This window comes from Lepidochelys olivacea (assembly GCF_965140295.1).
Source record: "Lepidochelys olivacea isolate rLepOli2 genome assembly, chromosome: 13".
In the NCBI taxonomy this organism is placed as follows: Eukaryota; Metazoa; Chordata; order Testudines; family Cheloniidae; genus Lepidochelys; species Lepidochelys olivacea.
The window spans coordinates 17,638,005-17,656,118 of NC_140423.1; the positions used below are offsets into that span (position 1 = coordinate 17,638,005).

Sequence of the window (18,114 nt, forward strand, 5' to 3'; positions counted from 1 at the left end):
ACTTTGATATCCTTGCAAGAAGGTACTGAGGAAATAGTACTGTAATCACATTAGTAAATACAATATTTTTGGGCAGATCATGAAGCAATCATTTGGAATTTACCATATAAAGTATTGTTGTAATTTTATCATGCAGTCATTTCTTTAGATACTTGCTTCAAAGTAGTCTAAATAATGACGTCACAAAATCAGATTGCACAATTCATTTTACGGTATTTGAATAATAAAAATTTTCACCAGGCAGTTAAACATGTGAACAATCTTTCTATTTTAGTTTCTATTTTAGCTAGTATGCATCAGGAACATCTCCACTCTCCCCTGCATTATAGTAAGCAGTAATACTGACTTCACCTTATTGATCATAAGGGATTTTAATTAAATGTAAGCACCAAAAGAAAACAAAACAGGTATTTTTCCCTTTTTTGCTGCATAATTGGGCTAAGAAATTGTTCAAAAAGATTTCCCCTCTCCCCCATTACAAATATTAGGTCTGGGACATCTTTTATGAGGGAGGACTCGCAGGATTATATCGCAAGATGGAAATCTGAGCAGTTGACAGACTAACAGTTTTGTTTTTGTTAACACCTATTTAATTTTTGACATACTCGAGAGAAAAAAAATCAAAAGATTCAGCATGCCTTCATCTGAGGTCTGAGAAAGCACATATACCTGTTTCCTGGTTGTCCTCGTGCAATGAATGTGGCAGCAAAAGCAGAGGAGACAAACCCTGTATTCCTGCCATTTTGCAGGTAAAAACAAGTAGAACAAATGTTTGGAGGGAGAAAGTCAAGCTTTTTTATATAGATAATCCTTCCTGCATAATTAAAGTTAACTTAATTATTACTTTAAATCATCTTGCCATATAAGGTTCTCCTCTTACCCAAGATAGTAAAATCTTTCAAGCAAAGAACCTGTCTAGCTATTTTGTAAAGCATCATGCAAGTTAGTTATTTTAAAGGTTATTTTCTCATAACAGTGGTTTTCCACCTGTGGTCCGTGGACTCCTGGGGGTCCACAGACTATGTTTAAGGAGTCCACAAATGGTTGTCACTACCATAGAGCAGCAGTTTTCAACCTGTGTGCTGCGGACTCCTGGGGTGTCTAAGATTTGCAAAGGGTTCCACACCTCCATTTTAAACTTTTTAGGGGTCTGCAAATTAAAAAAAGGTTGAAAAATCACGATTCCTGGCCACTTCAATGGCGTAGGCTGACAGCTTGAACCATGCAGCTTTGGACAGACATGGGGAGAATGAACAACAATTTCTGTACACGTTTTAATTTTTAATCGAAGAATGACAACCTCTCAAGTACACTGTTAGTTTGATAAGCCAGGCAAGTTCCAAAAATCTTGCAAATTATGCTTCACACACCTTACATTAGCACTGTTGCATATGTGTGTGTGTATATATATGATTACACTATCTATCAAAGGCCTGCCTAGCACAATTTCTGATATAAGATTATTCTTCAAAATAGACTGCTTGGAAGTGAATATGATGCATGGTCCCTGGCTTTTGTCAGGCTATTGTTTAATTGCCAGGCGATAAAAAGGAAACAGTGTTGTGATTAAAGCCCAGAAGGGGAAATGAAGAGACCTGGGTTCTAATCCCAGCTGTGTTACAGACTCTCTGTTAGTCTTGGGCAAGTCACTTAATCTCTTTGTGCCTTAGTTTCTGCAGGAAACTTTGGGGAGAGGGAGGAGAAAAAAAAGGGCCATGGAGAATCAGTTATGTAAAGTGATTTGAGCCTTTTGGATGAAAGGTGTTACAGAAATAAAAGCATTAATATTTAAAACCATAAACAATCAAAGAGTCAGCAACACGTTGTGGTTTTAATACAACATAACTTTTATAGATTCCAAGGCCAGAAGGGACCATTGTTACCATCTTGTCTGACCTTCTGCATAATAGGCCATGGAACTTCCCCAAAATAATTCCTTAGGCATATATTTTAGAAAAATATCCCATCTTGAAAGATCCCACATTTAAAAACGGTCAGTGATGGAGAATCCACCACAATCCTTGGTAAGTTGTTCCATTGGTTAATTACTCTCATGTTTAAAAATTTACACCTTATTTCCCATCTGAATTTGTCTAGCTTCAGCTTCCAGCCATTGGATCATATATCTTCCTCTGCTAGATTGAAGAGTCCATTATTAAATATTTGTTGCTAATGTAGGTATTTATAGACTATAATTGTCACCCCTTAAACATTCCTCTTTGTTAACATAAATAGATTGAGCTGCTTGAGTCTATCACTATAAAGCACATTTTCCTATCCTGTAATAATTCTCGTGGCTCTTTTCTGAGCCCTCTCCAGTCTATCAACATCCTTCTTGAATTGTTGACACCAGAACTGGACACAGTATTCCAGCAGTGGTCACACCAGTGCCAAATACAGAAGTAAAATAATCTCTGCTCCAATTTGTGATTCCCATTTATGCCTCTAAGGATTGCATCCGCCCTTTGGGCTTTGGTCTCAAAAAAAAAAAAAAAAGTTACAAAACAAATAACCAGACAATCTAGAAACTTCTAGAAGTAGACATAACTCAGATTTGTTGAAGCATAGGGATTACCAGATCGAATCAGTGTTCCATCTATTCCAATATATTTACCATTTTCTTTACTAAGTGCACACTTCTTCAAATTGGACTTCTCAAAATTAAAGCACACAGCTCCTAAAAAAAAAAAAAGCCATCCCCACATGCAATACTCCTTCTGGGAAGGTGAATGGAGGCAGCTCACATAACACCTGGTAGTCACATTGTTTATGCATCATTAGCACTTAGGGTGTGTCTACACTACGAAATTAGGTCGAATTTATAGAAGTCGGTTTTTTAGAAATTGTTTTTATATATTCGAGTGTGTGTATCCCCACAGAAAATGCTCTAAGTGCATTAACTCGGTGGAGTGCTTCCACAATACCGAGGCAAGCGTCGACTTCCGGAGTGTTGCACTGTGGGTAGCTATCCCACAGTTCCCGCAGTTTCCGCTGCCCATTGGAATTCTGAGTTGAGATCCCAATGCCTGATGGGGCTAAAACATTGTTGCGGGTGGTTCTGGATACATATTGTCAGGCCCCCGTTCCCTCCCTTCCTCCGTGAAAGCAGCAGCAGCAAATAGTTTCAAGCTTTTTTTCCTGAGTTACCTGTGCAGACGCCATACCATGGCAAGCATGGAGCCCGCTCAGGTAACCGTCACCGTATGTCTCCTGGGTGCTGGCAGACGTCGTACTGCATTGCTACACAGCAGCAGCAACCCCTTGCCTTGTGGCAGCAGAGGGTGCAGTAGGACTGGTAGGCATCATCGTCATGTCCGAGGTGCTCCTGGTCATGTTGGCCAGGAGTGCCCAGGCAGACATGGGTGCAGGGACTACATTAGAAGTGACTTGACCAGGTCATTCTCTTTAGTCCTGCAGTCAGTCCTATTGAACCATCTTATGGTGAGCAGGCAGGCGATACGGATTGCTAGCAGTCCTATTGTACCATCTTCTGCCGGGCAGGCAAGAGATGAGGATGGCTAGCAGTCCTACTGCACCATCTTCTACCGAGCAGCCATGAGATGTGGATGGCTTGCAATCCTTCTGCACCGTCTGCTGCCAGCCAAAGATGTAAAAGATAGATGGAGTAGATCAAAACAAGAAATAGACCAGATTTGTTTTGTACTCATTTGCTTCCCCCCGTCCCCCATCTAGGGGACTCATTCCTCTAGGTCACACTGCAGTCACTCACAGAGAAGGTGCAGCGAGGTAAATCTAGCCACGTATTAATCAGAGGTCAGACCAACCTGCTTGTTCCAATAAGAACAATTACTTAGGTGCACTATTTCTTATTGGAACCCTCCGAGAAGTCCTGCCTGAAATACTCATTGATATAAAGCCACCCCCTTTGTTGACCTTAATTCCCTGTAAGCCATGTCGTCAGTCGCCCCTCCCTCCGTCAGAGCAAAGACAGACAATCGTTCCGCGCCTTTTTTCTGTGCGACGCCATACCAAGGCAAGCATGGAGGCCGCTCAGCTCACTTTGGCAATTAGGAGCACATTAAACACCACACGCATTATCCAGCAGTATATGCAGCACCACAACCTGGCAAAGCAAAACTGGGCAAGTAGGCGACGTCAGCACGGTCACGTGAGTGATCAGGACATGGACACAGATTTCTCTGAAAGCATGGGCCCTGCCAATGCATGCATCATGGTGCTAATGGGGCAGGTTCATGCTGTGGAACGCCAATTCTGGGCTCGGGAAACAAGCACAGACTGGTGGGACCGCATAGTGTTGCAGGTCTGGGACGATTCCCAGTGGCTGCGAAACTTTCGCATGCGTAAGGGCACTTTCATAGAACTTTGTGACTTGCTTTCCCCTGCCCTGAAGCGCATGAATACCAAGATGAGAGCAGCCCTCACAGTTGAGAGGTGAGTGGCAATAGCCCTGTGGAAGCTTGCAATGCCAGACAGCTACCAGTCAGTTGGGAATCAATTTGGAGTGGGCAAATCTACCGTGGGGGCTGCTGTGATGCAAGTAGCCCACGCAATCAAAGATCTGCTGATATCAAGGGTAGTGACCCTGGGAAATGTGCGGGTCATAGTGGATGGCTTTGCTGCAATGGGATTCCCTAACTGTGGTGGGGTGATAGACGGAACCCCTATCCCTATCTTGGCACCGGAGAGCCAAGCCACCGAGTACATAAACCGCAAGGGGTACTTTTCAATAGTGCTGCAAGCTCTGGTGGATCACAAGGGATGTTTCACCAACATCAACGTGGGATGGCCGGGAAAGGTACATGACGCTCGCATCTTCAGGAACTCTGGTCTGTTTCAAAAGCTGCAGGAAGGGACTTTATTCCCAGACCAGAAAATAACTGTTGGGGATGTTGAAATGCCTATAGTTATCCTTGGGGACCCAGCCTACCCCTTAATGCCATGGCTCATGAAGCCGTACACAGGCAGCCTGGACAGTAGTCAGGAGCTGTTCAACTACAGGCTGAGCAAGTGCAGAATGGTGTTAGAATGTGCATTTGGACGTTTAAAGGCGCGCTGGCGCAGTTTACTGACTCGCTTAGACCTCAGCGAAACCAATATTCCCACTGTTATTACTGCTTGCTGTGTGCTCCACAATATCTGTGAGAGTAAGGGGGAGACGTTTATGGCGGGGTGGGAGGTTGAGACAAATCTCCTGGCTGCTGGTTATGCGCAGCCAGACACCAGGGCAGTTAGAAGAGCACAGGAGGGCGCGGTAAGCATCAGAGAAGCTTTGAAAACCAGTTTCATGACTGGCAGGCTACGGTGTGAAAGTTCTGTTTGTTTCTCCTTGATGAAACCCCCCGCCCCTTGGTTCACTCTACTTCCCTGTAAGCTAACCACCCTCCCCTCCTCCCTTCGATCACCGCTTGCAGAGGCAATAAAGTCATTGTTGCTTCACATTCATGCATTCTTTATTCATTCATCACACAAATAGGGGGATGACTACCAAGGTAGCCCAGGAGGGGTAGTGGAGGAGGGAAGGAAAATGCCACACAGCACTTTAAGCACAGCACTTTAAAAGTTTACAACTTTAAAATTTATTGAATGCCAGCCTTCTGTTTTTTGGGCAATCCTCTGTGGTGGAGTGGCTGGTTGGCCGGAGGCCCCCCCCACTGCGTTCTTGGGCGTCTGGGTGTGAAGGGTATGGAACTTGGGGAGGAGGGCGGTTGGTTACACAGGGGCTGTAGTGGCAGTCTGTGCTCCAGCTGCCTTTGCTGCAGCTCAACCATACACTGGAGCATACTGGTTTGATCCTCCAGCAGCCCCAGCATTGAATCCTGCCTCCTCTCATCACGCTGCCGCCACATTTGATCTTCAGCCCCATCTTCAGCCCGCCACTTACTCTCTTCAGCCCGCCACCTCTCCTCCCGGTCATTTTGTGCTTTCCTGACTGACATTATTTGCCTCCACGCATTCGTCTGTGCTCTGTCAGTGTGGGAGAACAGCATGTGCTCAGAGAACATTTAATCACGAGTGCGTTTTTTTTTCTTTCTAATCTTCACTAGCCTCTGGGAAGGAGAAGATCCTGTGATCATTGAAACACATGCAGCTGGTGGAGAAAAAAAAAAAGAGACAGCGGTATTTAAAAAGACATTTTATAAAACAGTGGCTACACTCTTTCAGGGTAAACCTTGCTGTTAACATTACATACATAGCACATGTGCTTTCATTACAAGGTCGCATTTTGCCTCCCCCCACCGCGTGGCTACCCCCTCAACCCTCCCCCCTCCCCGTGGCTAACAGCGGGGAACATTTCTGTTCAGCCACAGGCAAACAGCCCAGCAGGAACGGGCACCTCTGAGTGTCCCTGAAGAAAAGCACCCTATTTCAACCAGGTGACCATGAATGATATCTCACTCTCCTGAGGATAACACAGAGAGATAAAGAACGGATGTTGTTTGAACGCCAGCAAACATACACTGCAATGCTTTGTTGTACAATGATTCCCGAGTACGTTTTACTGGCCTGGAGTGGTAAAGTGTCCTACCATGGAGGACGCAATAAGGCTGCCCTCCCCAGAAACCTTTTGCAAAGGCTTTGTGAGTACATCCAGGAGAGCCGCGAATGCCAGGGCAAATTAATCCTTTCACATGCTTGCTTTTAAACCATGTATAGTATTTTAAAAGGTACACTCACCGGAGGTCCCTTCTCCGCCTGCCGGGTCCAGGAGGCAGCCTTGGGTGGGTTCGGGGGGTACTGGCTCCAGGTCCAGGGTGAGAAACAGTTCCTGGCTGTTGGGAAAACCGGTTTCTCCACTTGCTTGCTGTGAGCTATCTACAACCTCATCATCATCATCTTCTTCATCCCCAAAACCTGCTTCCGTGTTGCCTCCATCTCCATTGAAGGAGTCAAACAACACGGCTGGGGTAGTGGTGGCTGAACACCCTAAAATGGCATGCAGCTCATCATAGAAGCGGCATGTTTGGGGCTCTGACCCGGAGCGGCCGTTCGCCTCTCTGGTTTTCTGGTAGGCTTGCATCAGCTCCTTAAGTTTCACGCGGTACTGCTTCAGGTCCCTGTTTTGGCCTCTGTCCTTCATGCCCTGGGAGATTTTGACAAAGGTTTTGGCATTTCGAAAACTGGAACGGAGTTCTGATAGCACGGATTCCTCTCCCCATACAGCGATCAGATCCCGTACCTCCCGTTCCGTCCATGCTGGAGCTCTTTTGCGATTCCTGGACTCCATTATGGTCACCTCTGCTGATGAGCTCTGCATGGTCACCTGCAGCTTGCCACGCTGGCCAAACAGGAAATGAGATTCAAAAGTTCGTAGTTCTTTTCCTGTCTACCTGGCCAGTGCATCTGAGTTGAGAGTGCTGCCCAGAGCGGTCACAATGGAGCACTGTGGGATAGCTCCCGGAGGCCAATACCGTCGAATTGTGTCCACGGTATCCCAAATTCGACCCGGCAAGGCCGATTTAAGCGCTAATCCACTTGTCAGGGGTGGAGTAAAGAAATCGATTTTAAGAGCCCTTTAAGTCGAAAAAAAGGGCTTCATCATGTGGACGGGTGCAGGTTTACATCGATTTAACGCTGCTAAATTCGACCTAAAGTCCTAGTGTAGACCAGGGCTTAGATGGATGTAATACAAGAACTTGGATAGAACTGTATCTTGTCTGTGACAATACCCACTACCAGCTGATTCAAGAAGTAGAAGCAAGCTATGAAGTAGGTAGGTTTATTCCTGTCCATAAGAGAAGTAACCCCATATCCGATGTTGCCTTGTGCCCCCAAAACATGAAGATATTAAAAAAACTAAAACAAATATTTACATGTGCCTTTAGTGATTTACCTAGCCACTGTGGCTAATTCAGGAGAAATTTTGCTTCCAGTAATTTGCCACCAAGCATAAAGGCCCCTGGATTTTATTTTATTCTATTCCTTAAAAGAACATTTCTTCCCACCCTGTTCCCCAAGACATTGTTACAGCTCCGAGGTGTTCTCTCTGGTTCCTTTTTGCAGAGTTCCCTGATCCCAGTCTCAGGAGTTCAAAGCCAGTTTTAAGAAAAGGAGTACTTGTGGCACCTTAGAGACTAACAAATTTATTTGAGCATAAGCTTTCGTGAGCTACAGCTCACTTCACAAAATCTTATGCTCAAATAAATGTGTTAGTCTCTAAGGTGCCACAAGTACTCCTTTTCTTTTTGCGGATACAGACTAACATGGCTGCTACTCTGGAAAAAGCCAGTTTTGTCTCACTACAGTATTAGTGCTCTAAGGGCCTGATTTTCAGAAGTTATGGGTGTGCAAATCGGGCATTCAAGAATACAAATGAGCAGATCATTTAATTGTACATTCGCCTGCATGATCATAAGTGCATGTCAAAGTTAGGCATAGACCAAGATGCACCTAAAATGAAAAAAAAATTTCAATTTCATCAATATAAATTTGAAGGGGAAAACACTTTAATCAAGTGCACAAGAACTATTTTATATGATTGCAATTTTAGTACAATGCATCAGTAAAAACCCATTTAAAGAAAAGAATCTACTAGTTTTATGTAAAATTTTAAGAGGGAGGTTTTTGTTATGTTTCTACTACATTATGCTACTATTCATTGCTCAAAAAGAAGGGGTGCTTTATAAGCACAATTACTGCTTCCTACTTCTATTTTTATTACTAAAAGAACAATACTTTGATTTCAATTTTCCTCAATATATTTTTTGTTTTGTTTTGAAGGGTGCTTAGAGTTAGAAGCACCAAAAAAAACCCAAGAAACTCACAAAACCTTGATGTCCCACTGTTATCTGTACTAAATTTTAGAGTTATTTTCTGATGATTAGATTACCTTACAACAGTAAATGCACATTTCTAGACATTTTAAACAAGTGTTTCTTATTTATTCACAATTTAGACAGTTTAAAGAAAGACACAAAAGAAATACAAATGACAACATCAAAATGAAAAGGAATTTTAGTGACAGAAAGTGAGTTTCTATAGCCAGTGCTCTCCTTACATTTCAAAATATTATCCAAACACTGCAAATGCAGAACTCAAGTCAATGCCACACGATAAACTGCTGTTACTATTCTCTTTGAAATTAAAATGGAAATGGAAGTTAGCTGCCTCTTTATTTATGATCATATGAACCACCTAATTTTCCATTTCTGCTTAAAGCAACATTTAATATCTTTTACAAGATGGGTTCTGCGATACATTTTGAAGTAGCAACTTCATTTTGTCTGAGCTCTGCTTAAAAGAAAGTCAGTGTCAATTTTCTTTTTAAATGAACAGCTTTCAATCTTGCTTGTCAAACATGCAATTCAGAGCAGCGTTACACTTGCGGCTTGGAGGTATCCTTGGAGATACTGCAGGGCTTCTGCGTTCAGACTAGTACTCAGCATTGATGGAACCTTAAACATAAACAAGACAGAGGCATTAATATGTGTATGCGTTAACCAAATACCACTGTATTTCAGGATTGCGACAGTCTGAGGGAATACGGTAAGGAGCTAACTGAAGTCCTGACACAAGGGGTTTTGCAACGTGAAAGCACTTCCTGCAACAGATCTGCCAGTACCAGAGATTAGTATCAAAGATCTTAATTTCCAGCATTTTTCAATACTGCACCTTGAAATTGAAATTAACATGAACAGCTTCACTGATATTGCTATATTACCAGTTTGGGTAGAATGTGAAAAATGAAAACAAACCAAGTACAAAATTCAGGTGCCTTACACAGTAGGCTGTACTCTGATCTCTTCGCTCCTCAGAATCTTGAAGGCTTCTAAGAGTTATGAAAAAACATTAATATTTTTAAGTTAAGGTATTTTTAACTGCAACCTACTAGTATGTGCAGGCACATAACTATTCATCCCGAAAAGGTGTTTTCCATGCACCAACAACATAGATGAAGATACTGATTTGGAGCTTTACCATTCTGTTTAACTCATTAGTGGCACTGGATGTTTTCTCTGGATTCTGCTTCAGGTCCAGGCACCATCTTCTCCAGCAGACCAATAAATGCATTAGAATCTTATTCAGAAGAGGGTTTTTTTCCAACTCACCCTTTTCCCTAGAGGAGATAGTTTACCCTAAGAAGTGGCAACGTTTTTAACTCTTCTCAGAATCCAGCAGAAGTACCTGGGCCCTTATTAGCCTAGCAAAGCATACCTTACAGAAAAATACTTCAGTTGCAAACTAAATGAGTGAAACATCCACTCAATTTTTCTGGCTAGCAAGACAACTTGCACAAAACAAATCGGTTGTCAAAAGGGTATCTTTTCTCTGTAGAAATGGAGATTAATCTGCCATACATTAACTATCACCTACCCTGCCTGGACACGCAGTAGATAGTTTGTGAAGAGACTGTGCCAGGTGGATTTTAGGATTGTTCACCATTTGACCCACAGGATCATGTTCTTTTTTTCCAGCAAAGGCAAGCTGAGAGAATGCAGTCTGGTATCCGGGGGTATCTTCTATATCAATGAAGTGTTCTTCATCAGGAATGGTATCATCTTCAGGCAGTTCAAAGAGACCAATTAGAGCCTGCAGTAAAGGAATCCTACCACAGGAGGAAGGAGGATAAAACCAAAATACACACACATTATGTCTGCATGGGTAGACTTTAAAAGAATACTGAAAACTCAAATTTATCTGAACCTCAGTGAGTACTAACAAAGGGCCAGATGTTCATAGATTGTGTCCTGATTTGGGCAAATATGGGCTTTGTAGGTGCAATGTATTTACACAAAAATTTACAGGCACAACTTGGGTGCTCTTATTAAAAAGAGGGAGAATGTATTAATCTTGGACTGTCTCATGTTCTCTTAAAGTGTCTAAGGAAAGCAACTCTTTTAACCTATTCCATTCATGCGTTTATTTCATTTTTTCCTAATATTAGGTTTCAGAGTAACAGCCGTGTTAGTCTGTATTCGCAAAAAGAAAAGGAGTACTTGTGGCACCTTAGAGACTAACCAGTTTATTTGAGCATGAGCTTTCGTGAGCTACAGCTCACTTCATCGGATGCATACTGTGGAAACTGCAGAAGACATTATATACACAGAGACCATGAAACAATGGTCTCTGTGTGTATATAATGTCTTCATCGGATGCATACTGTGGAAACTACAGAAGTGAGCTGTAGCTCACGAAAGCTCATGCTCAAATAAACTGGTTAGTCTCTAAGGTGCCATAAGTACTCCTTTTCTTTTTCCTAATATTCTAACACTAAGATCAAATCATTTTAAATATTACTTATGTTACTTGCCATTTGGACAATGGAATTTATAAGAGGCTTGATGGCAAACCGGAATTTTATTCATGGAACAATGGCAATGTCAGAACTAAAGTTAAATATGGGCTCAATTACATTGCCATTCTGAAGACCAGTGAGTCAAAACCTGGCTTGATTTTTCATACGTAATGTAAAGGTAAAAGGAAAGTACTATTTTCTCAAGCAGGGTCCTAGCTGACCTGTCCAATGCTGCATTCCTGTCAGATAGGTTTCAAAACAATACTGACACCTGCTCTGGAAGGAGCAGTGTATTATTTCTCTTAGTAACAGCAAAGAGGCTTGAACACTCACTCCATATTGCCGCAAGCATATGAAAGGACCACAAAAGCATATTTTTTTAAAAATTTTTTAGCAACAATCAGTATCTTCACCAACAAACCTTCAGGAGTTGTTCTGCACTTACCACAGTTTTGTGTATTCTGTATCCATCATGGGAGGGCACTCCGTTAGTATTTTAGTAATACCAACAGCACAGATTTTCTTCTCTACTTGTCCAGATACTTTCTGAATTTCAGGAATTATAATTTTCTCCAAAACCATTCCAAACATCCTATTGTGATGTTGTAAACAGAAAAATAAGTATAAATAAAAATGGTGAAGAGGGAAAAAAAATCCACCATTTAAAATAAACATATACTAAAACTGTGTATGTAATCTTCAGGGAGTGATCTAAAGAAAAGCAATGCTATACCATCACAGAGGTGACCTGAAATGGGTTCATTCAAGAATCCAAACCAAGTCAAGTTTAATTTCCTAACAGAAACAGAATCAAACTTCACAGTTCCCCACGATCATCGGTGAAGTGATCTAATGAGTTCATTCAACAGAAATTACATGGAAAAGTAGATTTGATATGCTAAGAAGAAAAGAAAGACTAGAGGATATGAGAACAACCCAACCTTAGAGAACAAATAAGGACAGCAACAAGGGGCATCAGAAAACCATACAAAAATGGAGAATCTAGCATGACAGAGCAGTCCCAGAGGACCCAAGCTGCAAATTCTGTGTAGGCAGCACACTCTTCCCATGGATCGAAGTGAAACAGGGAATACCTCTTGCCCCTTTCAGGAGATACTCTTTGGCAGATACTCAGACAATCAGAATGACTCAGGGAAAAACCACAATCAGCCAGTCTCAGCAGAAGAAACTATTACTGCTACATGGAGCCTTTGATTTGGTGACAGAAATCTCAGAGGATAACCTCTCCTCCAGGATAGTGGGAGAATAAAACGACTATTTAGTTGAAGGGACAAGTACTTGTTTTCTGATTTTTAAGTAGCAGACCAACTATTTCCAACTTAAAAGTAATAAATATACAGAAGTCTTAAGTAAGAATGATACTAACTTTGGCTGTATGCTGTCAAATATTTCTTGAAGTGCTAACGCCCCATATTTTACACAGTACAAATTAATGAAGACTAAGAAACCTATTGAAAGAAAAGGATCATGTTAAAAACTATCTAAAGAATATTTATACAATAGTATGTACAACAAGAGACTTCTCTGAACTAGCTTTAGAATGAGCAACAGATTGCACCATTACTACTCAACCTGACATAAAACATCTGTTTTCAAAAAGTGGAATTTTTTTAAAGGATTAGAAATAGTGATCCAAGGAATGGAAAATTTTACTTATAGGAACTAGATTCATTCCAGTTATTGAGATTTGTTCAAAAAGTTATGTACAGGGTACAATTTTAGATATCAAAAAAGAAATGAACAAAGATTAATTTTCTCATGCAATGTATTAAAGCTTCTGCCGTAATTAGATAAATTAAGAATTATAGCAATTGGAACCCTACAATTGTCAATCCTCTTTCCTATGTGGCTGTTAGGAAAATCACTTAATTTTAGTTTCATGTAGGTTGTAATAACAATCATATCATTCTCATTCCTGCCAAAGACACACATTTAACTACAAAACTAAAGATTTTGTGGCATACTGTATGATTTACATAGTGAAAGACAAGATTTTATACTGAGTAACTATGATAATCTCTAAATTATGGTGTAAATCACCAGAACATTTCACATTTCGGTTATTTGCCACACATTTTGCTTGTGTAATGCAAAACCATAACAATGACCACAGCTGTGTTAAAGCAGAATAACTTGCCAAATACATGAAATGTGAGAGTCCTATGTGCTGATCTGTTGATATAATTGACATATAAGCACATCAGGTCACTGTTAAGGTCACTGATGAAGTGGAATAGATGTTGCTTCTGAGTATCAATTTGAGATGAAAATGAGTCTTATGAAGTATTTTATTGATAGTGGTGTCAGCAATATGAAGGTGGAAAGGAACACACAAGTCCTTCCCCATAACTTCTTATTTCCATTATTTTAAGGTTTGGGATCAATGGAGTGTGTCCTGTTGCAACCTCAATTGCCTCAAGATGTAGCTTTTGTTCGCTAATGGAAATAAATTGGTATAAATCACAGAATTTCAAGATGCAAAAGACCTGTTAGGTCATGTAGTCATCCCCCTTGGCCACTGCAGGATTCTTCCCTATGGTAAGTTCACCCAGTCACTTTTTGTGTTCCAAGTTATAGGGCTTTCCGTATATCAGAATTCATATACGGCACAGAACTTACTTTTGATAAACTTTGTTGTTTTGGAATTTTGAAGTCTTTGGAATAGTAGAATGAAGATTTGCTTCCTGTACTGGTCAACTGATTCTCTAGAAATTTAAAACAATTATTCAAGTTACAATTGTATCTTGCTAATGTAGTTTTATAGAAGGTGTATATAAGAGTTTAATTTAAAATTGAATTCAGCACTAGTATCTTTCAAAGTACATAAACATGTCTGGTCTTCAGTAATTAGGCTTGAACCTAGTTTCATACAGTTGTACTCACGGAGGCATATGCTCAATAATACTGTTGAGAAGATAGAATCCTTGATGGTCATTAGCTTTAGAGGCAATGAGCTTCTGGAACACACCTAATAATCCAGGCTGTAAGTGAAACAAATAAAAGAGCATTTTTCTCTGGTGTGACTTAGCAGATATAATAAGAAGAACTAGCAAAAGTCATGCACCTGTTTTCCTGAAAAGTATATCGAGGAGAATCAAATAAATCAATCTAACAGACAATTTAATTTTTGCAGTTAGGGACAAAAAGATTTAGTAAAAGGACATTGATGGAACCAAGTGTACAAGAGTTAGGGCTAACTTTGAAAGCTATTTGAAAGCCAAAGCTAATTCAGAACATGGCTGCCTGCCTGTTCAATGGCATTATCTGTTCAAGCCTGACTCTGTGAGGCTGGTTGGTGATGGAGGGTCAAGACATGCAGAACAGCGCTGCTGCTGCTGGAAGTTGCAGGGAGAAGCACGGAGGACATATTTGTTCCTCACCATTCCAATGCTCTTTCTGGAAGAAATCTTTGTCCTTTCCTGTTCCAGAGCTCTAATGAGAGGCACCAGCTTCTCCCATCTCACTAGCAGAACTGGGGAAACCTATTTGCATGCCAAAAACAGCAGGGACTGGGCACAAGAATTCTACATCTACAATGGTTACTGTGTGACGCAGTGGTTGCCACCAATAAAGAAAAACGGAATGAAGAGGATGTGCAGTGTACATTGTGTTGTGTACATTATTCTTCAATTTACTATATGAGAAGTTTGAGTTTACAAAGGGAGTAAAGTCTCTGCATTAATCTTGGTATCTACTAAATTTGTTAAGCTTTGGAAAGTGCGTTAGTATCTCATTTGTCTGAATTAAAAAATGCAGTGAGTTTAGATAGGTATGTTGCAGTCAAATTAACCCAACTTACAATTTTGTCAGCTGCAGCACTTGCTATTGTATTGGCACCCTTCTCTAAGTAGGCCTGGAGGAGTCTAACCAAAGGAGGAATGTTTCCTGTCCTTTCCCACAGTACTGGCTGGAGGAGATGAGGAAACAATGCCATGTAGGATGACGGGATGTCATTTTTATGCATTTCCAATAGTAGAGACATCACTTGAAACACGTATGGAATAAACTCTGTTATGAGGGAGTAGAAAATGACATTTACACACAGTTAAAAGGGTCACTATAAATTCATACAAACATTTCTCTCTGAATTATTTTTAAACCTACTATTGTTACAATTAACACCTAAGATCCCTGTAATGAAATCTAGGAAAAAAGGCTTCTCTGCCCCCGCATTTACTTATTGTATACATTTGCAAGCACTATGTAGATGTTAGAAAGCTGGAAAAACTGACAGGACAATTCAGGAGTAAGGGTAGTAAACAGGGCTATCAAGCAATTAAAAAAATTAATCGCACTCTTAAACAATAATAGAATACCATTTATTTAAATATTTTTGAATGTTTTCTACATTTTCAAATATATTGATTTCAATTACAACACAGAATACCAAGTGTACAGTACTCACTTTATATTTTATTTTGATTACAAGTATTTGCACTGTAAAAAAACTAAATAGTATTTTTCAATTCACCTAATACAAGTACTGTAGTGCAATCTCTATCATTGAAGTTGAACTTTCAAATGTAGAATTATGTACAAAAAACCTGCATTCAAAAATAAAACAATGTAAAATTTTAGAGCCTGCAAGTCCACTCAGTCCTACTTGTTGTTCAGCCAATCACTCAGACAAACAAGTTAGTTTACATTTGCAGGAGATAATGCTGCCCGCTTCTTGTATACAATGTCACCTGAAAATGAGAACAAGCATTCTTGTAGCACAGTTGTAGCCGGTGTCGCAACATATTAATGCGCCAGATATACTAAAAATTCATATGTCCTTTCATGCTTCAACCACCATTTCAAGGGACATGCGTCAATGCTGATGACACATTCTGCTTGGTAACGATCCAAAGCAGTACAGACCAACGCATGTTCATTTTCATTATCTGAGTCAGACGCCACCAGCAGAAGGTTGACTTTCTTTTTTGGTGGTTTGGGTTCTGGAGTTTCCGCATCAGAGTGTTGCTCTTTCAAAACCTCTGAAAGCATGCTCCACACCTCGTCACTCTCAGACTTTGGAAGGTACTTCACGTTCTTAAACCTTGGGTCGAGTGCTGTAGCTATCTTTAGAAATCTCACACTGGTACCTTCATTGCATTTTGTCAAATCTGCAATGAAAGTGTTCTTAAAATAAACAACATGTGCTGGGTTATCATCCAAGACTACTATAACATGAAATAGATGGCAGAATGAGAGTAAAACAGAGCAGGAGACGTACAATTCTCCCCCAAGGAGATCAGTCACAAATTTAATTAACACATTTCTTTTTAATGAGTGTCATCAGCATGGAAGCATGTCCTCTGGAATGGTGGCCGAAGCATGAAGGGTCATACAAATGTTTAGCATATCTGGCACGTGAATACCTTGCAATGCCAGCTACAAAAGTGCCATGCAAATGCTTGGTTCTCACTTTCTGGTGACACTGTAAATAAGAAGAGGACAGCATTATCTCCTGTAGCGATTGGCTGAACAAGAAGTAGGACTGAGTGGACTTGTAGGTGCTGAAATTTTACATTGTTTTGTTTTTGAGTCCATTTATGTTACAAAAAAAATTTACATTTGTAATTTCTCTTTCATGACAAAGAGATTGCACTATAGTACTTGTATGAGGTGAACTGAAAAATACTATTTCTTCTATCATTTTTACAGTGCAAATATTTGTAATAAAAATATACCCTTTGATTTCAATTACAACACAGAATACAGTATATATGAATATGTAGAAAAACACCTAAAATATCTTATTTCAATTTTTTTTTAACGATTAAAACTGTGATTTTTTTTTTTTAGTTAATCGCGTGAGTTAACTGCAATTAATCCACAGCCCTAGTTGTAAGTTAATTGATTTTTTAAAAATGGGTTAAATTTTCAGTTGGCATGTCCTTTATGAACAAGGAGATGTTGGGATACTGTATTTTATAAATAAAATGTTTTGGGACTGTAGATATAATACATAATTCAGAATTACTGCATTAACAAATATATATAGTAAGTCATTGCACAGTAAATCTTATATATTACAACACAGGATGAGAACACAGACAGCTACTTATTGCTTTTAGTTACCTTGCACGTCATTCTGTAATATCTCAGTAAACACCATAAACAAAGCCTCTTCGAAGCTTCCAACAGCAGCAGGGTTTGCTTTGCAAGTTATCCTTATCGATAAGCATATTGATTCAAACATGTAATGGTTAAAGTGAGGTTTGCTTGGGTTCTAAAAACAAGTTATGAATAAACAATCAACTCAGACTTTGAGCCAAGTCACTTATTTAACATAATGTAACTTATACTTACATAGAAATCTAAAGCAGCATTAATCTAATTTTAGTCAAAGAATAAGGGCATTATGCTATATTTTTCTGACAAACAGTAATTCCATTGATGCTGTGGGATAAAACAGCAAGATCCACTAATATTCATTTTCTAAGTTTTTATCAGTTTTGGAAATATACAAATACAGTTTTCATAACTAGTCAAACCAAACAAATCTAAAAGTAGAAACAGCATGGGGAAAATATCTACTGAAAAAAATAAAATATTTTTCAGTTATGTAACAGTGTTCATTCAGTTCTTTCTCTATATGGAATGCTCTTTATTCTCTACAGCAAAATATAGGCTAAAAAAAGTTTATTTGGTTAGCAGTTGAAGGTAGTCTGCAGTCTTCACAGGATTGTCTATATAAAGTATAGCAGTCCAACTTGAACTGAAAAAATCTGTTAATGATCAAGAGATTTAAACATTTCAAGAGTTAATTTCTTCTTTTATGCATAACATGTACAGCCTCCATATTTCATTGATTTAAACAACTGCCTGAGAAGTCCCCAATATAAAGGAAAATAGACAGTTTTAAGATGTGACTACCCATGACAAATCTA

General features: G+C 39.9%; 2 protein-coding genes across 4 annotated transcripts in view; both read right to left on the reverse strand.

Moving 5' to 3' along the window:
- Window positions 1-5,573: 5,573 nt before the first annotated feature.
- Window positions 5,574-7,440, reverse strand: LOC311529352 (uncharacterized protein). Its single transcript, XM_084645302.1, has 2 exons — window positions 6,658-7,440; window positions 5,574-6,070 (listed from the first exon to the last, which is right to left on the reverse strand). Exons 1-2 carry the CDS (start codon window positions 7,235-7,237, stop codon window positions 5,985-5,987), a joined length of 666 nt encoding a protein of 221 aa, XP_084501428.1. The 5' UTR covers window positions 7,238-7,440; the 3' UTR covers window positions 5,574-5,984.
- Window positions 7,441-8,859: 1,419 nt separating this feature from the next.
- Window positions 8,860-18,114, reverse strand: part of CSE1L (chromosome segregation 1 like) — a 35,159-nt gene continuing 25,904 nt past the window's right edge. For 2 of the 3 annotated variants that reach the window (XM_084646056.1, XM_084646058.1), the window contains exons 18-25: window positions 17,303-17,453; window positions 15,036-15,244; window positions 14,120-14,217; window positions 13,856-13,941; window positions 12,603-12,684; window positions 11,661-11,807; window positions 10,294-10,525; window positions 8,860-9,374 (exon numbers count right to left, since the gene is read on the reverse strand). In XM_084646056.1, coding sequence (XP_084502182.1) covers window positions 9,285-9,374; window positions 10,294-10,525; window positions 11,661-11,807; window positions 12,603-12,684; window positions 13,856-13,941; window positions 14,120-14,217; window positions 15,036-15,244; window positions 17,303-17,453 — 1,095 coding nt within the window. In that variant the 3' untranslated portion in view covers window positions 8,860-9,284. The remainder of the gene's footprint in view (window positions 9,375-10,293; window positions 10,526-11,660; window positions 11,808-12,602; window positions 12,685-13,855; window positions 13,942-14,119; window positions 14,218-15,035; window positions 15,245-17,302; window positions 17,454-18,114) is intronic. The other variant, XM_084646057.1, reaches the window with a different exon arrangement.

Coding starts and splice junctions, on each gene's coding strand:
- LOC311529352 (XM_084645302.1), bottom strand. CDS start 7,237: ATGCAGAGCTCATCAGCAGAGGTGACCATAATGGAGTCCAGGAATCGC. Junction 6,071..6,657: donor AGGCGGAGAAGGGACCTCCG/GTGAGTGTACCT, acceptor TTTCTCCACCAG/CTGCATGTGTTTCAATGATC.